At 38.6% G+C, this 27,343-nt stretch overlaps 1 protein-coding gene across 8 annotated transcripts in view; it reads left to right on the plus strand.

The window, feature by feature from the left end:
• LOC306854663 (plasma membrane calcium-transporting ATPase 2) overlaps nucleotides 1-27,343 on the plus strand; it is a gene marked incomplete at its 5' end in the record, with an annotated part of 93,280 nt that overhangs the window by 37,804 nt on the left and 28,133 nt on the right. For 2 of the 8 annotated variants that reach the window (XM_079392852.1, XM_079392854.1), the window contains 9 exons: nucleotides 8,100-8,357; nucleotides 11,543-11,668; nucleotides 13,261-13,386; nucleotides 14,369-14,401; nucleotides 15,036-15,128; nucleotides 17,727-17,768; nucleotides 20,875-21,039; nucleotides 21,139-21,353; nucleotides 23,058-23,300. In XM_079392852.1, coding sequence (XP_079248978.1) covers nucleotides 8,100-8,357; nucleotides 11,543-11,668; nucleotides 13,261-13,386; nucleotides 14,369-14,401; nucleotides 15,036-15,128; nucleotides 17,727-17,768; nucleotides 20,875-21,039; nucleotides 21,139-21,353; nucleotides 23,058-23,300 — 1,301 coding nt within the window. Of the gene's footprint in view, nucleotides 1-8,099; nucleotides 8,358-11,542; nucleotides 11,669-13,260; nucleotides 13,391-14,368; nucleotides 14,402-15,035; nucleotides 15,129-17,726; nucleotides 17,769-20,805; nucleotides 21,040-21,138; nucleotides 21,354-23,057; nucleotides 23,301-27,343 lie in introns of all 8 variants that reach the window. The other 6 variants (XM_079392853.1, XM_079392858.1, XM_079392855.1 and 3 more) reach the window with 5 other exon arrangements.

Here is a 27,343-nt window from a genome sequence, read left to right on the forward strand (position 1 = left end):
GCTTTGAAATGCACGGTCAAGCCACCCGCACTTTTTTTTTATCTTGCATGACTAATCGTGCACTTATGGGTGCTGAGAGCGGTCTAAATAGATGTAAAGAAGCTTTCATACCGGCATTTCCTTTACACTTTTGCTTTTTTTTTTATTACTTTTATTTTTGATTTTAATGTTTGTAAATACATAATTTTTGTACATAAGCATTTGTATTGTACATTATTTATCATATTAAAGTTAAGAAATGTTAATAATGTTTTTATTCATTGTTATTTTCTTTATTTTAATATTTGTGTGTGTGTGTGTGTGTGTGTGTGTGTGTATATATATATATATATATAAATATATACACACACACATATGTATATATATATATATATATATGCCTCATATTCAAACCCTCATTAAAAGCTTTTCTTTATAAGTTAGCTCATTCTTTCAATTAAAATTTGTTCGGAGTGATCCTGACTATCAATGTATTCATTTTCAAGTTAATTTACTGTACAGTTTCAGAGAAAATTAAAGGCAACATCACCCCAAACATTCTTGCACTTGGATAATTCCTGTATATTCAAACACTCATAAAACAATTCCTTTATAGGTTAGCTCATTCTTTCAATTGATATGTATTCAGAGTGACCCTGACTATCACTGTATTCATTTTAAAGGCATTTTAATATATAGTTTTGGAGAAAACTAAAAGCAAATTCACCCCAAAAACAAAATGCGTCCTAGCACTTGGGTTATTTCCGTATATTCAAACACTCATAAAACAATTCCTTTATAGGTTAGCTCATTCTTTCAATTGATACGTATTCAGAGTGACCCTGACTATCACTGTATTAATTTTCTAGTCATTTTACTGTATAGTTTTGGAGAAAACTAAAAGCAAATTCACCCCAAACATCAAACTCCATCATTGCACTTGGATTATTTCTGTACATTCAAACACTCATAAAAAGTGTCTCTTTATAGGTTAACTCATTCCATCAATTGATATATATTCGGAGTCACCCTGACTATCACTGTATACATTTTTGTGAAGTCATTTTACTGTATAGTTTTGGAGAAAACTAAAAGCAAATTCACACCAAATAACAAAATGCATCCTATAGCACTTGCAACGTGTGCCACTTTCCAACACTCATAAAAAGTGTTAATTCATAGGTTAGTTCATTCTTGCAATTGATTTGTATTCAGAGTGACCCCAACTATCACTGCATTCATTTTCTAGTCATTTTATTGTATAGTTTTGGAGAAAACTAAAAGCAAATTCACCCCAAAGAACAAAATGCATCCTAGCACTTGGATTATTTCCGTATATTCAAAAAGTCATAAAAAGTGTCCCTTCATAGGTTAGTTCATTCTTTCAATTGATATGTATTCAGAGTGAGCCTTACTATCATTGTATTCAATGTCAAGTCATTTTACTGTATCGTTTTGGAGACAATTAAAAGCAAAATCTCCCCAAACAACAAAATGCTTCCTAGCACTTGAATTATTTCTGTATATTCAAACACTCATAAAAAGTGTTCCTTTATAGGTTAGCTCATTCTTTCAGTTGATATATATTTAGACTGACTCTGACTATCACTCTATTAATTTTGCAAAGCATCGTGCTATACTCTCCGACGCGCAGTAAGAGCCACCAAACACAGATACAGAGAGAATTGAGTCTCATTTCCAGCTCAATGACTCTCGACGGATGTGGCAGGGACTGAGGACCATCTGTGCCTTCGGAAACAAATCCTCCGCTGAGGTGAGAGCAGATCCGTTGCTGGCCGGCGAGTTAAACACCTTCTTCGGCCGCTTCGATTGCAACGGCGGCTGCCGTCCAGCGCGTCAGGAAGCAGCAGGCAGAGCAGCGATAATCCTGTAACCACCATGTTGGAGGATGAGGTTCGGAGGGCGCTAAAGAAAGTGAACGTCAGGAAAGCAGCCGGACCTGATGGGATAACCGGCCGTGTTCTGAGGTACTGAGCCGATCAGCTCGCTGGTTTGTTCACTTCCATCTTTAATGAGTCCCTTGCTACCTCCGTGGTTCCCACCTCATTCAAAAAATCCATCATTATCCCTGTGCCAAAGAACAATAAACCCTCTTGCCTGAATGACTATCGCCCAGTTGCCCTCACATCTATAGTCATGAAGGTTTTTGAGAGACTTGTAAAGAGCCACATTTACTCCTCCATACCTGATACTTTGGACCCTCTTCAGTTTGCCTATCGCCCAAACAGATCTACGGACGATGCCATCTCTCACGTCCTCCACTCTTCCCTCACACACTTGGACAGCAACAATGGGAATAATGTAAGGCTGCTATTCATTGACTATAGCTCAGATTTCAACACTATAGTCCCCATCAAGCTGGCTTCTAAACTCACAGACCTCGGCCTAAACTCCTCACTCTGTGACTGGATTCAAGACTTCCTCACCGGCAGACCTCAAGTGGTGAAAGTTGGCCAGTTCACCTCAAACTCCATCACCCTGAACATAGGAGCCCCATAGGAACCTGACTTGGACTACACACATCCAAACACAGGTTAAGAAAGCCAGGCAAAGACTGTACCATCTGCGAAAGCTGAGGAAATTCAGGGTCTCACCAGAAATCCTGAAAACTTTCTATTCAAGGACCATAGAAAGTGTACTGACTTAGTGCATCTCGGTGTGGTATGGAAACAGCTCCAATCAGGACTGCAAAGCACTACAGAGAGTTGTGCGCTTAGCTGAGCGCATCTCAGGGTCTGCTCTCCCCTCTCTGCAGGACATCTACCTCAAACGCTGCAAAAATAGAGCTGTCAAAATCATCAAGGACTCAAATCACCCTGTTAACTGACTATTCACTTTGCTTCCATCTGGTAAGCGCTTCCGTAGCCTGATGGCAAAAACTGAGAGACTTAGGAGGAGCTTCTTCCCCCAGGCCATCAGGCTCCTAAACTCTAACTCTGTGTCATAACATCACTTGACTCCATGTAAATATCACTATATCATAAGGTATTCAAAATTTTTCTCTACCTTATATTGCTGCTATTTAAATACCCTGTACAACTTTTTTTGCACATTCTTTTTGCACATTCCTCTTTATTACTATTTAAGTCAACAACATACTGACCTGCACATTTATATTTATATCTATATTTTTTATCTTTTATTTTATTTTATTATTATTATTTATTTATTTTTTTTCTTAATATTTGTATTCAATATAATTGCACTGTCCTTGGAGCGGACCTGACCTACATTTCACTGCTGGTTATACTCTGTATAATTGTGTATGTGACAAATAAAAATCTTGAATCTTGAATCTTGACAACAGAGAGATCCCAGGAGTGCACAAGTGGTGACCTAGGAGGATTTAACCTTCTGGCACCCCTCAGGAACCAATCGAGCAGGTCATACTTCCCCAGGGACCAGCGGTCCACTGCATCGTAGTGCCCCAGCCCGTACTGGAGGCATTTGTCGTGACAATGACATGCTGGGACATTTGTTCTAAGGGCACCCCGGCCCGTAGAAAGGCAAGGTCCAACCAGGGGCTGAATGAGTGGCAACACATTGGCGTGATGGTCACACGATGTGTACCACAGCGCCATGCCCATCTTGGGAGTGTAACCAGTGCTGGAGTGGTATCATATCATAGGGGAAGTCGTGGCCTAATGGTTAGAGAGTCGGACTCGTAATCCAAAGGTTGTGGGTTCGAGTCTCCGGCCGGCAGGGATTGTAGGTGGGGGGAGTGAATGTACAGCGCTCTCTCCACTCTCAATACCACGACCTTGAACAAGGCACCGAACCCCCAACTGCTCCCCGGGCACCGCAGCATAAAATGGCTGCCCACTGCTCCGGTTGTATGTTCATGGTGTGTGTGTGTTCACTGCTGTGTGTGTGCATGTTGGATGGGTTAAATGCAGAGCACGAATTCCGAGTATGGGTCACCATACTTGGCTGAATGTCACTTCACCTTCACCTATGATCCGAGCAATCCGAGCTGCGTGACTGTGGTGGCGGATGCCATATGCCCCATGAAACTCTGAAAGTGTTTCAATGGTACCACCGTCCTGCCTCTGAAGGAACACTCGTTGGCGAGACGCGCCGTCATACTCCTCAAGTCTAATTCCATAATGAGTTGAGGTGTCGGAGCACCAGGTCCATGTGATCGCACAACTGATCTCATGACTGGGTCATGGTGAGACAGTCGTCGCGATTGTTGAGGTTCCTGATGCCCACTTCCCATAACGAGGCAAATGATCTATGATCTTCATAAACACACGGGGGAACATGCCCAATCCTTGAACGCAAACCATACGAACGGCCTGTGTCAAGGAAGTATCAAGACATGAAAGCGTCCTTCAGGTCGATGGGATTGGATGCATCTAAGCATGCGCTTCTGTGTCAACATCTTGAACGGAAGCTTGTGAAGGGCCCGATTCAAGACTCACAGATCCAGGATTGGCCGAAGACCACTGCTTTTTATTGGGCACAATGAAGTAAGGGCTGTAAAACCACTGCTTAATCTCAGCAGAAGGGACAGGCTTGATTGCATCCTTCGCCAACAGGACAGCAATCTCCACGCACAGGACAGGGGTGTCTCGGATTGTCAAAAAGTCTTGAGGACACTGCTGAACCTGGGCAGTCGCCTGGCAAACTAAATCTTGTAGCCGACTCGAACTGTGTGAATGAGCCAGCGGGATGAGTTGGGCAGCGCAAGCCATGCCCCCAAATGTGCTGTATGACCTCAGTCTGCTTCTGCACAGCCGATAACTGCTGGGTGAAGTCCTCGACAGGCCAGCCTGGGAGATGGGAGGGTCAAGAAAGCATACTTTGTCAACGTCTCTCATCTCGACCAGGTTGAGCCAGAGTTGTTCTTCCCGAGGGACCGCACCATGACTTTAGTCGCCTGTAAGGCAACGTCTCCACCTGGTGAATGTCCACGTACCCTCTCCCAACCCGTCATCGAGGGTAGTGAGGATGTAGGAAGGAGACGAGCAGCTTCTGGCTGTGAAAGGGGCCGTCCACGACTTTCATTGTCATTTCCTCATGCACCTCTGGGAAGAAAGGAACCGGGGCAGAATGCCGTTGTGAGCCGCGCTCCATGCCGAGAACCAGCCGTGAGCGCTCGGGGCTGGGTGGTGTATTCACTTCCAGCCCGATGGTCACAGGTGCCCGGGCAAGCATGGCTGTCAGCTCTGGGTCCGATCGTGGCTATTGACTGAGGACAAAAAACGGCCGCAACCAAGAGGACACGGATGGAATTGCATCTTTAAAAATACGCTTTTCGCATTGTACCGCCAGCCAGAACAGCTCTCCGACACAACAGATGAATGGCTTTGTGGAGTATATCAGCTTTCATACAACCACTCGGCTCCGAAACAAAAATCTGAATTTAAATTTGAGTAAATTTGTTAATTTAAATAATATCTGTGAAATCAAATTGACGATAATCGCTAGAAATTAAGTGTCTCCAACTGAGCAAGCCAGAGGCGACAGCAGCAACAACCAAAACTCCCTCTGTGAAAGAATGGAGAAAAAAACCTTGAGAGAAACTAGGCTCAGTCGGGGGGGCAGTTCTCCTCTGGCCAGGATATTATTGTTTACTTATTGTTTTAATTAAAATTTTAAATTTATAAATGTATTATATTTCTATTTTTATATTGTTGCAATTTCTAACAATAATAGTATTATGTAGTTTGGTATTTTATTATATTTTTATTTATTTGTTTTATTTTAAGTTTTATTGTATTTTAAGTTGAGGCCTTCACTGGGGATATGTCCCCGGGGCTCATCCAGGTGTCCGGCCTCCGCCGACGATCAGGGCTACATACATCATCTCCCGGCGCTGATCCACCATCTGATCCGGACACGGACTGAGAAACAGAATAAGAAAGAAATAGATATATATTAGCGTAGATGCCATTATTCTTACGATGTAACAAGTACATCATGTGTTATGAGAAGTGTTCCCGGTTCCGGTTGATCTAATTAATGCAGCCTAACAATCCTTTAACGGATTTGAATAATAGAAGTGTATTAGTGTATTATGTGTAAGCCAGGTTAAAGAAATGTGTCTTTAATCTAGATTTAAACTGACAGAGTGTGTCTGCCTCCCGAACAGTATTAGGTAGATTGTTCCAGAGTTTGGGTGCTAAATAGGAAAAGGATCTGCCGCCCGCAGATATTCTATTTGATATATTTGATATTCTAGGTATTATCAAATGGCCAGAGTTTTGAGAACGCAGCAGACGTGGGGGACTATAATGTGATAAGGGCTCACTCAAGTACTGAGGAGCTAAGCCATTCAGGGCTTTATAGATAATTAACAAGATTTTAAAATCTATACGATGTTTGATAGGGAGCCAATGCAGTGTTGACAGAACCGGGCTAATATGGTCATACTTCCTGGTTCTATATGGTAATAAGCCTGGTACATTTTCACAATAAAGCCTTTAAAAAATTAAAACGTTGTGTTTGAAAATGCCAAAATGCACGCCAAAGACATTTTTGTAGTGAGTTTGCCTTTAATTTTACCAGAAACTATACAGTAAAATGACTTGAAAATTAATACAGTAATAGTCAGGGTCACTCTGAATATATATCAACTGAATGAATGAGTTAACCTATAAAGGAACACGTTTTATGAGTTTTTGAATATATAGAACTAATCCAAGTCATAGGACACATTTTGTTGTTTGGGGTGATTTTGCTTTTAGTTTTCTCTGAAACTATACAGTAAAATGCCTTGGAACTGAAGACAGTGATAGTCAGGGTCACTCTGTAAACATATGAATTGAAGAAATGAGCTAGCCTATAAAGGAAGACCTTTTATGAGTGTTGGAATATGGGACACAGTACAAGTGCAAGGATGCATTTTGTTGTTTGTGGTGATTTTGACATACACACACACAGACATTAAAATGAAAAAAATAACAATGAATAAACAACATTAATATGATAATTAATGTACAATACAAATATTTATGTACAAAAATAATGTATTTGCAAACATTAAAATAAAAAATAAATGTAAAAAAAGCAAAAGTGTAAATGAAACACCGTATGACAGCTTCTTTACATTCATTTAGACTGCTCTCAGCACCTGTACCGTCAGGGCATGATTAGATGCGCAAAACTAAAAAAACGCGCTGGCTTGACCGCAGTTGCTCGAGACGCAGCAGACGCATGGTGTGTTCGCCGATCACTTTTTTCTGCTCTCTCTGTTCCCCGATTAAAAAGTCAAATTTAGAGCATATATTCTGGATTGTAGTCATGTGAGAGGCGAATTCGGTGTGCATTGCTGCCAATTCAGCCTTCAAAATGTCCTGAAATCGCTTTATAGTGATCGCCATGTTGTCTTCCTCAGCCGCTGGTTTTGTTTTCTTCTTAATTGGCGAGGATGATGGTGAAAGATAAGCGAGTTTCCGACTGTGTGACATCTCCAGACCAACGACCAACAAAAAACTACCCCAAAAGTAAAAAAAGAAGACGAAAAACAGCAAAAGAGGGGTTATTTACACGGAGCTCAGCTAATGTGCATCTTGGCTCATGAAAGCGTTACGTGACCCCCTCGCCTTTACATTTCAGTTTAATGAATATAAATATCATTAACCAGATTCATCATCTATCAGGAATATCATTAGCAATTATATTTACTTCCTGTGCCCTAATAAACCAAATGTTTTAAGCAAAACATACTTTTTTAATTATTTGAATAATAATTAATTTGTCTTGTGTGTTTTTATGTGTCTGTCTCTGCTTGTGATTTTTTTTTTTATCACAAATGACTCCTTTAGCTTTCCATCTTACATTATAATGCAAAGATATGCAGAGATGTGATGTGAGAAGTCACACTTTCTATGAATGTTTGGTACCACTCACTGGATATTTCACTTAAAAAGTGTTTCAAGGTGCACATTTTAACAATAAGACTTATTATTAAATTATTAATAATAATGAAATAATTATTATTATAACAATTATTCACTTAAAATTGTAAATTTACTTTGCTGATTTTTAATAGACTACCAGAATTGTAACCCTTTCTTCTGACGGCTGTTTTTTATGGTTAACAGGATTTGTTTCCATCAGCATGTTTAAATCTGGCCTTCCTCTTTCTGCAGCCTGTGGAGCGACGAATGCAGGTGCGGAGGACGAGGGGGAAGCGGAGGCCGGTTGGATCGAGGGGGCTGCTATCTTACTCTCAGTGGTCTGTGTTGTTCTGGTCACGGCCTTCAACGACTGGAGCAAGGAGAAACAGTTCAGGGGTTTACAGAGCCGCATCGAACAGGAACAGAAATTCCAGGTGGTGCGAGGAGGGCAGGTCATCCAACTTCCTGTGGCAGATATTCTGGTTGGCGATATTGCACAAATCAAGTACGGTAGGTGTCCTAATTTTTTTTTTAACTTATCCTGTGTTTAGAAATGGATGGCACAGGCTTATAGGTCCATTACATGCAGTCCGCTAGCAATCACATGGCACTACATGGCACGAGCTGATTGGCCTCTACTGATTCTGCAGCCAGTGAGATTGCTAGCTCAACATTTAAATACTTTAATTTAGCGTTGGCTGTAAGACCCTGTTTACACTGGTATTAAGATGTGTTTTGGTCGATCAGATCACAAGCATACAAGGCAGACGCATACCCATTTACATCTGCTGTTTTAATCCATTTCTTTTGTCCACAAGCAAACACTTCCCTGATTTCTTATAAGTCTATAAGTGGGTGTATGCGTGGGCTTTTTCTGATCTTTTGATCTAATGTTGCAAAATAAGCTCATGCAGTTTACACACAAATGTGAAAAGAGCCAACAGAAAACAATACGGAGAGCAGCAAATTTTGGTGTTTTCCACTTGTGATTGGATCGACAAAAATGCATCTTAAAGTTGGGCCTGCAGCACATTATCAGAGTTCCTCTGAAATCCTCCACCTCCCCCAGCTTCACCTGTTTGTTAGATTTGCTACATGGTTTATGTACACCTATTCATGCAGCAGCGGCATGAAATACATTAACAACCAACTACCTTAACATTGTCATATCTTATTAACATGGTAAAACTATCCCAAGTATGGTCATGACTGAAGTAGCTAATGTATGTAGTATATAGTACAGTATATAGGTGATTCTTCAATTTTTCTGTCTTCTAGGATAATTTTTTAAAAACATTTTGTGTGGTGTGACATGCTAAACTCCATCTAAAACTATTTTAAATAGTGTTGAGCTCAATCTTTTGAAATTATCTTTCATGCAGCTTTTATGAGCTCATATTAATTGAGACTACAGTACATACAATATGTATTATACTACAATTCACGTCAAACTACAAAGCCAATGAAATGATTTATTGAAGACATAAAGGTGATGAAAAATGGTTAAAAACATTCTAAGAAATACTTTTCAGTTGCAGTATCTACAATATACGCATTATCCTTAAATCTTGATTTAAAACAAAAGTCCAATGGACATGTTTCTAAATCTATAAAATGCATTAACATAGATGAAATGTAGTTTTAAGAAGTACATTTTTCAGGATTCATAATTGAAGGTTCACCCATATGTAATCTGAAGTCCACTAATTAAGTGGTGCATTATCAAGAGAGTGATGAAGCAAGACTGATCTGTGTCATTAATTACAGTTTGATTATGAGAGTTGGTGAAGCAGATCAAGACTTTCTATGGGGATTTTATCATACTAAATGGCTGTGCTGGTTCTGCAGTGTTGGAGAGGTTCCGGTTGTTATTTTAGATCTCCTAAACAAGTGGGAGGCAGAAAATGTAGCTGTTGACAGTGTCAGAGCGATCCTGTGGGTGAGAGCGTTTGGCAGGCTGGAAGAGGGGTTCAATCTCCTTGACTAGTACAGTGATGGTTAGCAGTCCCAGGCTTACCGTTATTTTTGAATATGTGTGGGAGTTGATATGTTGCTTTGCAAAGATGTAAAAGGAAAGCAAAATTATCTCTGAACGAAATGATATTCTCTTGATACATAAAACAACAGAAGGGCCAAATGCCGAACCCTGGGGAACACCTACAATATATTGTTGCCTTATTGAGCACAACATACTGCAGGCCTTGTCATTTTCATATTGACTCAGTTAGGGCTGTAAACTCAGAAATATTGGAGAGAGATTCTGTTGTGAAATGCTTGACAAGTGTGATCTTAGAGGATCAACTTTGGAATTCTTTGGAGACAGCAATATTGATCCAGACTTGTTGTTTGGAGAAACTGAAGGGAAACTGGAAGGAACACAATGGCGCTATGAAGAGCTTTGGAGATTAGATGCTGAAATATGCTCCATTTCTGACTGGCTGCCTGTGTTCAGAAACAGTTTTGTCCCTGTTTTGTCCTTGACCATTAGATTTAACAAGTTAAGCTAAAGAAAGACTCTGGTGTGCTTGCTTTAGGTCACTTTGAATATCATACACATGATCACATTTCCCACCATTTAATAGGGCATACTGACCCTAAAACTAAGATATACAATATATTTACAGTTTGGTTAATAGCTAAATAATTCACAGCTATAATAATATATTACATTAAATTATATTATATATAATGATAATTAACAGCTGCTTAGATGTATTAGAGTTCATCACTTTGCCAATATAAATTGGAGATCATTTAAAGACATTAAAGAAAAATTTATATTATTTAAAGACATTATTGTGACACCACTGACCATATAAACAGTGGCTCTAAAAATCAGGCTGTTGTGTCCCAAAGATGTTTTTTTTCAGCACCTCACACCATGAGTACTGTACTTTTAAGATGCTGTTGTGTTTAGGCCCTTTTGCATCGCAGGAACCTTTTCATAGTACCCAAACTAATTCTGGAACTACCTACTTTTTGGCATGTTCGCACCACGGGAACTAGGAACTGTTTAAGTTCCAGGAACTCCGTTTGGAGGAACTAAATTAGCTCCTAATTCAGAGTAGGGTCTAAAACAGTTCCATAGTAACTATCATGACGTAAGTGTACGCTGATTGGCTAAATGCGTATGAAAACGCCCTCACCCGCCATGATTTAAAACGCTGTGTAAACACATACTGTGTAAACATTCCATGTCCATTATTGTGAAACCCACGAGACACAACAAAAACACAGCTCCGATCACAGCGTCCTCCATCCTCCTGTTGTTAATGCTGTTGAACGCAGCGCACAAATGACGTCGCTGTCGACTGACTTACGTCACTTCTTAGTACCCACTCTCTGTGCGAATGCAACCCTTTAAATGATACTGGGAAATAGTTAGCGTAAAATCGTCCCAGTACTTTAGTACTGTACTTTTAGTTCTGGAACTAAAGCGGTGTGAAAGGGGCTTTTGATTCTGTTGCACTCTTCCATCCAGCTGTTTCATTAAGCAGTCCTGTGTTGACATCTCCTCATTCATTTTGTGCTGCTGCTCTTATTAAGTGTGGTTTGGTGAGGAGTGTATTTGTAATGGATCAGAGTGCATGCCTAAATACATTGTTTTGCATTTAATTCTTATAAAAAGGCATGTGAAATTGACAGCCCTAATCCTTTCGAATTTTCTTGAACTAATGCTGAATTTCTGTCTTCAGGTGACCTGCTTCCAGCTGATGGGATTTTGATACAAGGCAATGATCTGAAGATTGATGAGAGTTCTCTAACAGGGGAATCTGACCATGTGCGCAAATCTGCAGATAAAGACCCCATGCTTCTCTCTGGTGAATGCCCACTTTACTGCTATATTTATTTGAATGTTGTGAACTTCTGCACTTAATACATATCGAAGGTCTACATGTACTATAGTGAATTAAATATCAATTCAACAGATTATGTTCCTGTGGCTCAGCGGTAGAGCATTGCGTTAACAGTGCAAAAGGTCATGGGTTCAATTCCCAGGGAACACACATACAGATAAAAAATATATAGCCTGAATATACATGTAATATAATGTAAGTCGCTTTGGATAAAAGCATTTGCTAAATGCATAAATGTAAATGTAATATGGCGAAGACCTCTGAGATTGGACCGATCAAAACCTGGGACAGTCATGCTGTCATTCATGTGTTTGAACTAGCAACTAGCTTCATTATAGGATAATGTTATCCAATTATTAAATGTATGTTTTTAAAAAAAAAACATATGACACACCAAAATATAGGGCCAGATTTACTAACAGCTTGTGCCTGTAACGGAGTGACAGAAGCGTGAGGCGTGCAGATCCATCTGCAGAGCTTTATTAAAAGGCGTGGTCATGAAACAAGCACTGGTTGATACACAGCAAACAGACATAGATGAGGCAAGACGAAGAGTATTCCTAGGACAAGCGTGGGTCTACGATCGGTGAACAGTATCCAACAGGGCAAGGCAAAGAGAGATAATCCAGGTACGCAAGCAATAATCTGGGCAGGGGCAAACACAATCCAAAACAGCAAGGCAAAGGGTTACACCAAGATACACAGGCTAGAATGAAAAGAGGCGAGGCAAGGCAAGGCAAGACTATGACTATGACTATGACTATGACTATGACTATGACTATGACTATGACTATGACTATGACTATGACTATGAAAACTATGATCGGCTCCGTGAGGTAGCTATCAGCTAGGGTAGCGATATGTGCTTACAATACTCAGCGATCTGAATGAGGAAGTCCATGGCTTAAGTAAGGTGTGTGATAGGAATCAGCTGTGTAATCAGTGCTTTCAGCTGTGTGTGTGTCATCAGTGCAATGGATGATGGGAATTGTAGTCCGGCGGTGGTGTGCAACAGTTAGTGTAGTGCAAGAGTCCATGTGGTGAGCGGGTGACCTCTGGTGGTGAGTGAACGGAAGTTCATAAACCGGATTCGTGACAGTGCCAGTGCAAACCGTCTTCTGGTGTTAAAATAGTACTGTCTACTAAAGATGCGCATTGAAGAATTAGCGCTGAAAAGGCATGGACACAGTTATTTTTGCGCCTGACCTTATTGAATATGCATTTGTAGGAGTTCCTAATTTGCCCTGTTTAGTAAATCTGGCCCATAGTCTATTCAGTGCCAACTGCACCATTTATTGTTAAGCAGATTTTTAAGAGAACACTTTTAATGTGCTTCGATTCTGCAACTTTTATCAAAAAGGACAATAGTGACAAACTAGTCTTCTATGTTTGCTTCTTGGCCAGCCAGGTGTGCATGAGGGATGGATGTTGACAGACAGCAGTCTGTGGTGTCCGTGTATGACGTCACACACTGTGTCATTTGTGCTGAGGTCAGAGCGGCCTGCTATTATTTACAGTTTCTCCATGACTTACTGCTCGGTTAACTGAATCACCAGGCACCCATGTGATGGAGGGCTCGGGTCGAATGCTGGTCACGGCTGTCGGAGTGAACTCTCAGACTGGGATCATCTTCACTTTGCTCGGTGCTGGAGGAGAGGAGGAAGAGAAAAAAGAGAAGAAAGGTGCGTAACTAAAGCTCAGCTTGGCAAAACCTCAACAGAGCTGCGTTACATCTACCCAGGACAGTTCTGTACATGTAATTCCTGTCAACTGATAAGCAGCTATTACACAGGATTACACAGTTTTAACATACATACAAACTAATATGATGTATGTTTGCCAATCATACGTAAATGAAACGGGTGACATTTCTGTACTCCCAAAAACCGTGCCATAGTTTATTATCAACTTTTTTGCATCTATATGCTTTTATTTAAATCATAAAATAAAAAATTACACATTCATATTTATTAGAATTCACATAAATGTGTTCACTGTAAAAACAAATTTTATTCAGTTAACAAGTAACATGGTTAAAATATGGCTAGCTGTGGAGCAAGTAATATTTATTTAGTTAAAATGTATAAGATTGAAACTAATTGGATTTATAATATGTCTGGTTATTGTGTAGTTATATCACAGATTCAGTTTATTAGTAAGTTTAATTTATGTATGACTGACAAATACGCGTCACATGCATCTTGAGTTTATTAGTATGTTTGAAGTTTTATATATGTGATTGATAAAACTCTCCCCGTGTTGTCAGAACATTTCAATTGAAAAGTAAATGTATTTACTGTTGCTCATCGATTTTTGAAAGAATTAAACTATGGTGCGTAGCTCATCCCACAGGTTTGATACCTCTAATTGAGAAGTGTGTGCCGTTTCGATTAGACTTAAGAGAACCCTAGCAGCATCCTGCTAAACACCCAAGTGGCGATGAGTTTTGCACAGCAGAGAAAAGTTTTATTGGAAACAGAAACAAAAAAATTTGTCCCAATCAGAGACTGCTTATTTTGGGTCGAATGCGTTACTATCGTTTTCCCAGCGGCTGCTTCAGACTGACACTTGCAAATGTGCTGTTTCTGGTTGGGTAGCATGTGCTGCCCGCACCGTTTGTCAGCATAAGGCCTTATGTGTGTGTTATTCTGCAAACCGCCACAGGTCAGGCTCTGGAGGATGGCCATCAGCTGGCAGGTAGAGTATGAATCTCTGTACCCGGGGATATCTGCAGTAATGCTCATTTATTACCCCACTATACCCGCTCTGCACTCCCGAGCCCCGCTTAAGTAACCACGATCTTTCACTTAAAAAGATGCCCTTTTTAAGTATTTACAGAAATGCATTTCATCCATGATCCTGCATAGATGATGATCAGGAGGTTGTGATATAACCCCGGCTTATTCCCTTAAGAGCGGATAAATTGATTGCGGTTTCGTAGCCTGGTAGTCTGATACCCTACAGCTTGTAGAGTGTTGTGATTGAAGCACTTGGATTTGATTTGGAAGCATGTGTTTATTTGGTTGTTTTATTTTTTGAATCACCTGTTCGTATTTACTTACTTGGTAGTGAACATAGCAATTGGAATTTTCTCTCAAATGACGGGTATCTGTCAATGCCAACTATTTGTGCCATTGATCATTGTGTCGTTTTGTGCCTCGACTTTGTTTTGTCTACCATATTATGTGTAACCTGTTTTATGTTGCAGTGTTTTTTTCCATCGATGTCATTCTTTTAAAGTCGCCTTTCAGTTGACAGCAGTATATTGAGAGATACTAATCGTGGTAATGACGCTCTTAACCATGCTACTTTTGTTCATTATTATGGCTAGACTGCTCCCATCCCTCCTCACACCCCATCGCAACTATAGCTACCGATGGTGCGGCAAGCGCAAATGCCCCTGGTAATACCAGCCTAGTCAATGGTAGGTTGAGCAGCCCTCCGCTGTCCGTCCCTCACTGGCTCCGCCTCTCCTCCTCCTCTTCCTCCTCCAGTTGTCTTGATCTTCCTCTCCTGCTGACTGTGCGTTCCTCTCAGTGCATGTCACCTCTAATCGCTCAATCCTTTTCAGTTCTCCTTCCTCTTCTACCTTTTCCCTTTTGTTATTTTATACGTATGCCAACAACAGATTGGTTGAAATAAGCTCCATTGGTTATTTATTGGTAAATAACATCCATTGGTTGAAATAAGCTGTTTGGCTATTATCAGAATAGTCTCAAACTTAAGCATCACTAAAATAAGAACTGCACCTCAACTGATTTTAAATGTCAGTCATTTGAGTTTTGAATAGAAGATCATGACTTCTTGTGTATTGTTTTTAATATGTTGGAAAACCATTTATGACACAAGTGTGGATTGTAATATGGTTTGTTGTGAAATATAATTGAAATTTGTGATGTTACAACATGATTAGTTTTCATTTGTTAAATTGTAGCATACATATGCTATTGTTCAAAAGTTTGGAGTCAGTATTTTTTGGTAAAAAATAAAAATAAAAAAGCACACTTTATTTCGATAGTCCACTTTAGACATTCTACTAACAGTAAGTAACTTTGTAACTACATGTCAACTAGCAGTCATTAGAGTATTATTAGACTGTGTGCTTCATATCTTCTAACACTTTATTTTGATGGGTCCACAACATACAACATACTGACTATCAGAAACTTTGCTGGTATATGTCAACTTATTCTATTAACCCTAAACCTACCCTAACAGTCCACTCTGAGAGTTAGTAGACATGTAGGTGACACGTAGTTACAAAGTTATTTATAGTTAGTGAATGTCTAAAGTGCACTATCAAAATAAAGTGTAACCTTTTTTAACTACTCTTTTAACTCTAATTCTGCAAGGATTAGTAAAATTGATCAAACTTGGCTACAAAGACTTTTACACTGGTACAACATATTTTAATTTTAAATAAACTTTCAATGAATCAAACAATTATGAAAAAAATATTTTTATGTATTCATAACAATATTAAGTAGCTGTGTTCAACATTGATAATAATCAGAAATGTTTGTTGATCAGTAAATCAGTATATTATTATGATTTCTGAAGATCATGTGACACTGAAGACTGGAGTAATGATGCTGAAAATACAGCTGCAGATCACAGAAATAAATTATATATTAACAGATATTCACACACACACACACACACACACACACACACACACACACACACACACACACATGTTGGGTTTCCATGTTTTATGGGGACATCCCATAGGCGTAATGGTTTTTATACTGTACAATCTGTATGTGCTATTGCCCTACACCAACCCTACACCTAAACTTAGCCCTCACAGGAAACATGCTGCATTTTTAGATTTTCAAAAAACTTTATGCTGTATGATTTATAAGCTTGTTTCCTCATGGGGACCAAAAAATGTCCCCACAAGATTAAGATTTACTGGTATTACTATCCTTGTGGGGACATTTGGTCCCCAGGACGTGATGAATACCAGGTGCACACACACACACACACACACACACACACACACACACACACACACACACACACACACTTATTTTAAATTGTAAAAGTATTTTTCAATATTACTGTTTTTTGATCAAATAAATGCAGCATTGTAAAAAACAAAACTAAAAAATTACACTGTTTGTAAACTTTTGAACAATAGTGTACAAAATGAATACTGTAGTATATTGTTACTGTAGTACAGCTCTGAATAAGAATCAGTTCTTAACTTCCAGATAGATAGATAGATAGATAGATAGATAGATAGATAGACAGACAGACAGACAGACAGACAGACAGACAGACAGACAGACAGACAGACAGATAGATAGATAGATAGATAGACAGACAGACAGACAGACAGACAGACAGACAGACAGACAGAGATTGGTTTTGCGTGTTTGGTTGCTGTTGTTCTTGTGGTGAAGTGGCTCTCCTCTCTGCTCTCTGGTGTTGCATGGCTCTTTCTCCTGCATGTCCAGTAGACTTGTGCTGTTCTTCTAGTCCTCATTGTGTTGAGTGTTTCTCCTCCATTTCTCCTCCATGGAATATCTGAATGATTACTACATAGTTCTTCCACTATGACAAAGCATAATAGTGACAAACCTAGAAATGACTGCAAGTGTAAAATGTTGTGTCGAATCTACATATTAGATATTCCATGGCATTCCTGTAAAAAACATGAAAACACAGCTGAACTACTTTTGTCTGAACAAACACATACTGCATATACTTCAATATCAAATACATGTATTCAAGAAAGCAATGATTTGTAACATAACGTTTATAGATTAACAGAGTAAATGAACTCAGCTGATATTTATGTCACTGATCAAGCTGATTTGACCAAACCCATAATGCACCTCAGAGCTTCATTATGAAACAACTCTGTGTTACGTATGTGACTCACAATGATGTTGATAAATTACTCATTCTCTGTCTTCCTTTTTCATTTGATTTCACTGTAATGTCCATGTGATGAATGTTTTATCGTCTGCTTTCTGTTATTTTTGTCCTGTGTCTGTGGATGCCTTCATCTTAGGTAAAATGCAGGATGGAAATATGGAGAACAACCAGACCAAAGGTAACCTGCTTTCACTTTACCGCTGGTTTGAGCGCTCACCATTATTTTATTCCTCCTTTCCTTTGGGCGGATTCAGATGTCAGCTCGTCTGTTTGTGCTGCTTCTCATGTGTGCGTCAGGGTCTCTCGAAAACCTCACACTTTCTGTCTGTGTCCAAATCTCGGACCGTCTGAATTCTTAAAGGAGTTTTTTGTGATCTGTAGCCTAGCTGTTTTTGCTCTTTGGTTATTCATCATATGGACAAAAATATCCAGAGGTGTCTGTATATTTCAAATAATAGTGAAAATAAATTAGTCTATGCAAATATCGACAACATAAATGTATGTAATGTATGTATTCAGCCAGTAGATGTTTCTTTTTTGCTACTGGCTTTACTGTTATTATTAAATACTTTGCATTTACAGTGCATTTGTCAGTAAAGTTTATTCACATGATACAGTCTGGTTAAGGCATTGTGCCATCAAGTTTCTGATCATTTTTAGGTCTCTAGAGTTGCATGTATGCAAAAGGTTTTACAATCTATAATTAGTCCATGTGTTGATATTTCCAACATGAAAAACAGTTTGTATAAACTTAAAGTACGAGTAACTTAGATTGTGAGCTCCATTTGCAGTATAAATGGATTTAGACAGAAGATATTAAACAGAACTTTTGTTTACTGTAACAAAGTTATAATTCAATGTGGAGCTATTAACAATTTTATTTAGCAAGTTTTTGCACACACCAATTTTAAGTAAAATGTAAGTATTGAATTAAGTCAAATCTACTTAATTAAGTTAGGTCAAATTAGCAAAGGAAATAAGTCAATTTAACATGGCCAACTAGAGTTTGATGAGTAATTTGTACTTAATTATTTTAAGTTAAATCTGCAGTCCTTAAGTACATTTCACTCAGTCATGGCTTCTTAAATTCCCTCAATCGATGTAGCACTGGGAAACAACCACGCTATTAAACCATGTGATTCACTTACAAACATGTAAGTAAGCAAGCAGACAGCTTGATATCCTTTTAAGATAATATGTCCACTCAGTAGAATTATTACCCAAATGAACACAGAGACCTCAATACTTGGTACATCATACACAATGACAGTGACAATCAGTGGACAGTGTTTGAGTAAGAATGGATCATTTTGAGTGGAAAGTCAACTCCAGATGTCACACACCATTAAATTACTAAACCTAACAACAAAAGCAACCATAAAGCAGTGTAAATACAACTCAAAAACAGTGAAAAATATAACTTTTTTAATTATTCTTGCCCTAGTGCATGATGGGAAAACGGGAGCATAACTTTGATATTTATTTAAAGAATCCTTGTAAACAAAACAAACAATTCCAAGTAAAATATACTTATAAGTTCAAACTTTAATTTCTACAAGCTTAAATTAAGTACTAATACAGAATTTACTTTTTTTTTTATTCTTGCCTGAACTAAATTATTTAATGTAGAAATTACATTTTCTTTTATGTAGTATTTACTTCACCACAAAATCATTTTTATCAGGGGTTGAATTGAACATCTTTAAAATATGGCAATAAATCCACCAGAAACATCAAGCAGTATGTCTTTTGTCCTAAAGGAATAGTTCACCCAAAAGTCAAATCGAGCATCTCTTTTCCATTTAGTTACAGGGAATTTCGTTTGCAGCACCTACTTTCTATGATGCAGTTAATTACGTCTTGCCCTACATTTTTTCCTGTTCAACAGCCATTTCACTAGTATGTACGTCAACATAATCAAGAAGTCAAATTTCCATATCATTCCGTTTTAAGTTATTATACACTAAAAACCTTGACATCTGTCCTAGATCTTTTTGGTGCATTTGAAGGAGTTAATGAAAGAATTAGCTATATCTGATAGCTCTTTTTATTTAGTCAACTCACTGACTTGACAGGCAGAGATACCATTGAAAACAACTCAATTTCATTCTGCTCCTCAGAAAACTTGGAATATAGCATATAAGTCATATGTCTGTTTTTTTTACATGAAATTCCCATTCGTTGTAATTGTGTGGAAAAGAGTAACCAGCAAACCTCTTTAAGATTTCTACTTGTGTGTTCCGCAGAAGAAAGAAAGTGATACAGGTTTGAAGCAAATTGAGGGTGAATGATGACAGCTTTATTTTTGGGTGACCTATCCCTTTAAATAAAGGGAGTTCAAGATCCTTTGTCCCATATAAACTTGATACGGAGCGTCCGCCATCAGGTCCCCTGAAAAGGTTTTTCAGTAGAGCAGACGTGTCTCAGTCATGTAATGATACCACGATTGACCTTTAAGTGAGTTCCTGGATGAATGTGAAATTCATTCACCGGCTCGTGTTCCCTTTGAGACAGATCAATGTAGATATACAAAATAACATTAATTTGGTGGTTTGGTGATAACGTGTTGCCTGAAGAGGAAATAGTCTTTTGAAATACGTGACCCTGGACAACAAAAGCAGTCTTAAGTCGCTGGGGTATATTTGTAGCAATAACCAAAAATACATTGTATGGGTCAAAATTATTGATTTTTCTTTTATGCCAAAAATCATTAGGATATTAAGTAAAAATCATGTTCCGTGAAGATATTTAGTAAATTTCCTACTGTAAATATATCAAAACTTCATTTTTGATTAGTAATATGCATTGCTAAGAACTTAATTTGAACAACTTTAAAGGAGATTTTCTCAATATTTAGATTTTTTTGCACCCTCAGATTCCAGATTTTCAAATAGTTGTATCTCAGCCAAATATTGTCCTATCATAACAAATACATACATCAATGGAAAGATTGTTTATTCAGTTTTCAGATGATGCATAAATCTCGATTTCGAAAAATTGACCCTTATGACTGGTTTTGTGGTCCACAGTCACATATTGAAAAAAGGGGTGGCTTGTAGCTTGTAGTCACCCATACATCGTGTTTAGTTTCCAACATATCCAAGTTACTACTAATATACAAACAAACATAAAAAAAACCCAACAACAGAGTTTAAACTATGGTTCTTCTGTGATTTTCTCACAATGACTACATGGCCAGTACGGTCAAGGTCCAGCTTTAGCTGTAGAAGTGAGCAAAGGTCAGACGCCCCATAACCCACATGTGTTGCCTGTGATCATTACAGTGAAGAAGCAGGACGGTGCTGCAGCAATGGAGATGCAGCCCTTGAAGAGCGCAGAGGGTGGAGAGACAGATGACAAAGAGAAGAAGAAAGCCAATGTCTCCAAGAAAGAGAAATCCGTCCTGCAGGGAAAACTGACGAAGCTGGCCGTGCAGATCGGCAAAGCAGGTGCTATGTGTGTTTAGGTTGTTTGGAGGATCAGGGCTCGAGGCTGTTTTATCAGAGCACCATGCACTAATGTGGTGTTTGGTGTGATCTGGTCCTCAGGTTTGGTGATGTCTGCCATTACAGTCATCATCCTGGTGCTTTACTTTGCAATCGATAACTTTGTGCTTCAGAAGAGGCTGTGGCTGCCGGAGTGTACGCCGATCTACATTCAGTATTTTGTCAAATTCTTCATCATTGGCGTTACAGTGCTGGTGGTGGCCGTTCCTGAAGGCCTTCCGCTGGCTGTCACCATCTCTCTGGCCTACTCGGTGAAGGTAAACTTGTTCCACATGAAGAACATTTAGACTGTACCATATTTAGGTCTAGTTTAGTACTTAGATATTACATGAACCTAATGAACCACTGTAAAAATTAAAAATAAATACAAAATCTGTAGTTTTTACAAAATAGTTTTGGGAGCTTCTATAAACACACTTGCAGAACAAACTGTATATTTTACAGTATAGAACTGTAATTTACAAATGTGGTAACTCACATCACTTAAATAATGCAATAATCATTAAACAACATGTAACATAAAACCCAAATGCACATAACTGATATCAAAAACTATTAAGAAACATGATTATCTAAACAAAATGCTCTAAATGTGGAGTATCACGCAGGGGATTCTGGAAATGTTATATGTTGATTTGTTCTTTTTTACTTCTAAAAACTGTACAATTAACAGCATTCTACAGTAAAATTACATAAATTGTCTGGTTAGATATTTTCACTGTATATAGTAGAAGAACTTGTTTTCTCATTGCATTTTTTTACAATATTTTACAGTTAAATTGACACTCACTTTTTTTTTACAGTGCAGACAGCAATTTTGCGCATCATAGGATCGCTTTTAATAGTTTTAAAATGCTTTATTTGTTTTTATTTTGGGAAACCTTTACTCCATTACAAAATGACATGAATGAGATGATTTTTTGCAATGAACCTGTTAAACAAGTTGATGATTAAATCACACTGCACAGCTCATTTGCAATCATACCAGAGAGGTTTTTATAAATGTTTATCTCATTTCTGCTTGCCTCCAGCAGAAATTGACTGACTTTAAAGTCAGCATAAAATGGCAATTTATTTGAGACCGATTTTATTTGTGCATGTTTTATTTATTTAACATTTATAACATTTAAGTAATGTTAATTAACTACATGTTCTTACTATATGGTTAGGGTTAGGATTAGGGTCTGGTTTGTAATAATGCATAATTAATTGTTATTATAATAGTAAGTACATGTAATGTGTAACAAGGACACATTAAAGTAAAGTGTTACCCTTGCTTTTAATAAAATGTCATAACTTGTCACTTCCAATCAAAATGTCAGACAGTGCAATTTCCACAATCAACAACCAGTGTATAGATCCAACTGTGAGTAATCTGCTGTTCATGCTGAAATTACCATTATTTTATGCTTTTTGACTTTATGTTTATGTCTGATGGTGACTCCACAATGTATAATTACAAATTGGAAATCCTGAATTTCATGAAAGCTCTGAAATCTCTCATTTGATGTTTGCGGTTTCGCATAAAACTACCAAAAATGGCAGGAACCTCAACAGGTAAAAGTCACTGGGTAGCTATTATGCATACACAGGTGTATTTGATTACCAAAAAAGATCCATGGATCCATGTTGGTATAATGCCAAAAATGGCAATAGAAATGATTTTAGAAATACATGTTTTCTATCTGGCTGTGTGAACAGCTTACAGTAGAGTAATTCCAACATGTCGTGAACACATCCTCATCATCATCCTCAAAAAAATAAAATAAATAAATAGTTGCAGCCTTTTTGTGTCCTGTTTCAGTTAGAAGGTTATTTATGTCGACAGGTACTCATATAGGTAGTGGACAGTGCAGTTTTTAGACACTTTTAGAAGATGTTGTATTAGCAAGTTATCCGTATCAGTCATGTGGTTACATCAAATTTAAATATGACTATTTTTCTTGTGTATGTGCTGATAGAAAATGATGAAGGATAACAATTTGGTACGCCATCTGGATGCTTGTGAGACCATGGGCAATGCCACAGCAATCTGCTCAGACAAGACTGGCACACTGACCACCAACCGAATGACAGCAGTGCAATGCTATGTGAGCGATGTCCATTACAAGGAGATACCAGACCCCAGCTCCATCCCACCCAAAACTCTGGAAATACTGGTCAACGCTATATCCCTCAACAGCGCCTACACTACTAAAATACTGGTAAGACATAGAAACCTTCAGCTGTTTGGCTAACACTGGTGTTATTTCAGCAACAACTGCTTTGCAGCAATATACTTTAATGTTAACGGATAAACACAAGCTATTACTTATATAGACTGCCTGGCCAAAAAGATGCACATTAATATTTGTTGGACTTCCTTTATCTTTGATTGCACTGTGCATTTATTGTAGCATTATTTGGACAGCCTTATGCAACATATCATGTTCCCTGAACAACTCTCTCACATTTTGATCCAGATGAATCTTGGCATTGTCACCCTGGTGTATGGCCATGGGATACATCTACCAGCATGGTTCTTTAAGAATTGAAACACTACACATTGCATTAGATACAGTTAAACAAACCGTTGCCAAACATATGCTAGAAACATATTAATTCAAGTCAAGTCACCTTTTATTATTAATGTGTCAAAGCAGCTTCACAGTGATACACCACAAAATAGCTGAATCCGTTATGGAAACTAAACTATGGAGACAATTCAGATTCTTCTGTAAAACAGCTCTAAAATACAATAGTTTCACTTTTTTAGCTCAAGTCAGTTTAGTGTTGGATTCAGTGTTAATCACTGCAATAATGATCCAATCATAGACTCTTAAGTGTTTCCTTATGTAACCCAAACAATGGCTTTTTTGACCAGTCAGTGCAATACACTAGGGTCAGCAGAACACGTGAAACATCACCCTCATGACAGTCAAAGCCTCCAAGACTATGGCTTTCTCTCTTCTGTGGAACTCAAAAGAAGATGTTTAGCAGAATGTGCATTCTGCTCATCCTCTAAAAAGAAAATAAAAGTACCATAATAGCATCACAAAAGTGACAGCATTAGGTAGAGTGCTGCTTACACCTATTTGACAAACGATCATTGAAGTGAATGAAGGTTTTCAAGGTCTACATTTAATCAGTGTGTGTTTAGTCTAGTAACTGAATCAATGATGTGATTGAGCTACAGCAATATTAGCACATTTTTGCTTCTTCATTACTACCAGAATAATGAACGCATTGCTGTTTGAATTGCAGTACCTTGAAAGTATGGTTGTTTCAGTTTTATATAAATTGAACAATCACATTCAGCACACAATAGGAAAGTAATATCTTTGAATTCCGAAGGAGGAAAAATTCACAAACTTTCAGTGTTTGTTCAAAAGACAAAAAGATTGCTCCGATTGAACAGAAATCACTGAAGGTGTCCTACACAGAGTAACCTACCGTTGAAATCCTGTCTTATTGGAATCAGGACTGTGTTTGCGTTAGGCCTTCTCATGTGTACGTTTCCATATGTGCTGTGTTCTTTGAGGACCAAGCAGAATAATCACTGTGTATTTTGGAGCACCAGTTTGGGTTGGTTTCCAAAAATGAGCAGTGTGCAAGGAAACAGTTGAGACGAGTTATGGAAAAAAACACAACATGTGAGTTATTCTTGATTCTGGGGGCTGGAATCAGATCTGTTCTGTATCTCAGTTTAAGAAGCATAGGAACTGAAAGCAAACCCCTTGAACACCGCAGCACACTAACACTACTTACAGAACCCGTCCCTGGAGACCAGTACTGAGAGCTTTCATAACCATACAAAGCAAGACTTGGATAAGCATATCATTCCAGACATCTTGTTTTAACACAAACTGAAATGAGCAGAACTCTTTATCCCTGGAGAGATCCCCCAAGCTACTGTGCTTTGCTGCTCCATTATGTAATTAATGCTTGAACTTCTCCTCACCCAACACTCGAGAGCTCCTTCAGCAAACTTTCCAAAGTCTCCTTCCAATCTCAGTGCTTCTAGGTTTACATTAAAGGTGCCATAGAATGGAAAACTGTATTTACCTTGGCAGAGTTGAATAATAAGAGTTCTGTTCATGGAAATGACATACCGTGAGCCTCAAACACCATTGTTTCCTCCTTCTTATGTAAATAAGTGTTTCTCAACATAACACCGACTGTGACGTTACAGTCGGGATCATTAATGTTTACGCCCCTAACATTTGCATAACGTACAGTATACCAGCCCATGTTCTAGGCCAGCCGGACCTGCACAGCCGAATCATGGATGCAGTGTTACCAGATATTGCTATTAAAACAAAAACCGATAAATTAATAAAAATAAACCAAAATTATTTCAAATCTTTTGCAATTAAAAATGTATAAAGATATCGCTGACCCCAAACTGCAATCCTACTTTATTAACTTTCTAAAGTGTCAAAAAGACAAGTCCACAAATGCTTATAACATCTGGATCTGGCAACACAGAGGCTGTGTCTATGCTCTCACTCACAACTCTCTCTCAAGCCTAGTTCACTCCACCAGTGTCTCGATCGCAGCGATGTTCATGTTCATACCACGGACGCTAAACATTCTTGCAAAATCTCTCAAAATCTGTATCTTCATCTGATACTGGCTCAAACATACAAGGTTGGATGCCTAATCTCTCCATCGCTCACGCTGGACAGTAGAGATCTGTTTGCTGTGTGAGCTACTGAAATGCGCCGCACTGTGAAACAGCCAATCAGAGCAGAGTTCAACATTATTATTCATGACCCTTCCAAATAAGGTAATAACAGACCATTTCATTCTAGGGACAAATCCTAGGGTTGTAAATGGACATGTAAAACCATTTCTGGAGAATTGTTGCCCTTATCTAAGCCACATACCTTCTATGTAGATATGAGAGAACAATTTAAAATATTGTATCAAAGCATTCTATGGCATCTTTAAATCGGAATATCATGCTTTTAGGTGCAACGGCTTATTTGCACAGTTTTACCAACAAACTTTTACCTGTATTTGATATAGGTTTAGCATTCATAATTTAGAGTGGTTATGAAGCGTTTCTCAGTAGTACGAGCAGCTGGTGCTCGGCCACGAAAGAGTTAGTGTAATCCTGAAACCGGAGTAGGACACACAGTACAGGTGATGCTGCTGGCATGTACACTGATACTTCAGCCGGTAGTCTGAGCTCTGCGGAGACTTCCTGTCGCTCTGATCTCAGGTTGCTTCTACCACCTGTTCCATCAGACCTTCTGGCCCTCTGATTGGAGAGGTCGGGTCTGACACTGATGTCATGTTCCCGGGCTCCCATCAATTCTTGATTGGAGGTTACATGTCCGAATGCGGCGGCGTGTGTGTGTGTGTGTGTGTTTGAGGACTGTTCAGTAGGTCATCGGCTGTAGGCTTTGGATTCTTAGTTACACCAACAACAGATGCAGTTAGCCTTTCTTGCATCTTTTTCAAAGGTTTGTTTGAGCACAGAGTATCGGTTAGCGATTAACACATTGTTGCATGTGTTTTATTCATGCTTGATGTGTTTTTAATTGGCTTCTGCTTGGGAATCTGGGAACGGGTCCATTCAGTGACTCCACACAGGCGCTCTGGTTTCTGTCATCCAGATGATGAACGACTCCATGAATAGAACCATATGATTTCATTCAAATGCCTGTTACCTGCAGTATAAAGCTATCATGGTACATGAATATGGACACCATTCAGTACTGTGGTAAGACATGTTCAAGGATGTCATTTTATGGTCCTGTCAAACTCTCAGCCAGAACAAACCGGAATGGCTTTTAGTCAAGAGCGACTTGGTAAAGTCACGGTCTCTTCCATAATGTATATTAAGGATGGGAGACTTTACTGTCCTACAGAGTTTAGTTCCATTCCCAATCAAAGACACCTGCCTGGAATTTTCAAGCAATCCTGAAGACTTAGGTTTGATTTATCAGGTGTGTTTGATTAGGAATTTAGTTAAAGAGAGTGGCCCTCCAGGACTAGAGTTCTCGACCCCTAGTTTTACTATCTGATACCATTATTAAACCATGGTTTTCTAAGGGTTATGCTTAGACAAAATGTCTTCCACTAGTCATATGTAAAGTTTGGGTACTCGATGCCGGACTCGGAACCAAGTGTGGACACGAGTGCAATTATGAATGAATTCAAATGACTCAGAAAGTATTCTGGTAAATTTAAACTCAAACTTGGACATGAAAGATACAAATAAGAAACAACATACATTTAAGACAACGACATTAATAAA

The sequence above is a fragment of the Barbus barbus genome, assembly GCF_936440315.1.
Source record: "Barbus barbus genome assembly, chromosome: 35".
Classification (NCBI taxonomy): Eukaryota; Metazoa; Chordata; class Actinopteri; order Cypriniformes; family Cyprinidae; genus Barbus; species Barbus barbus.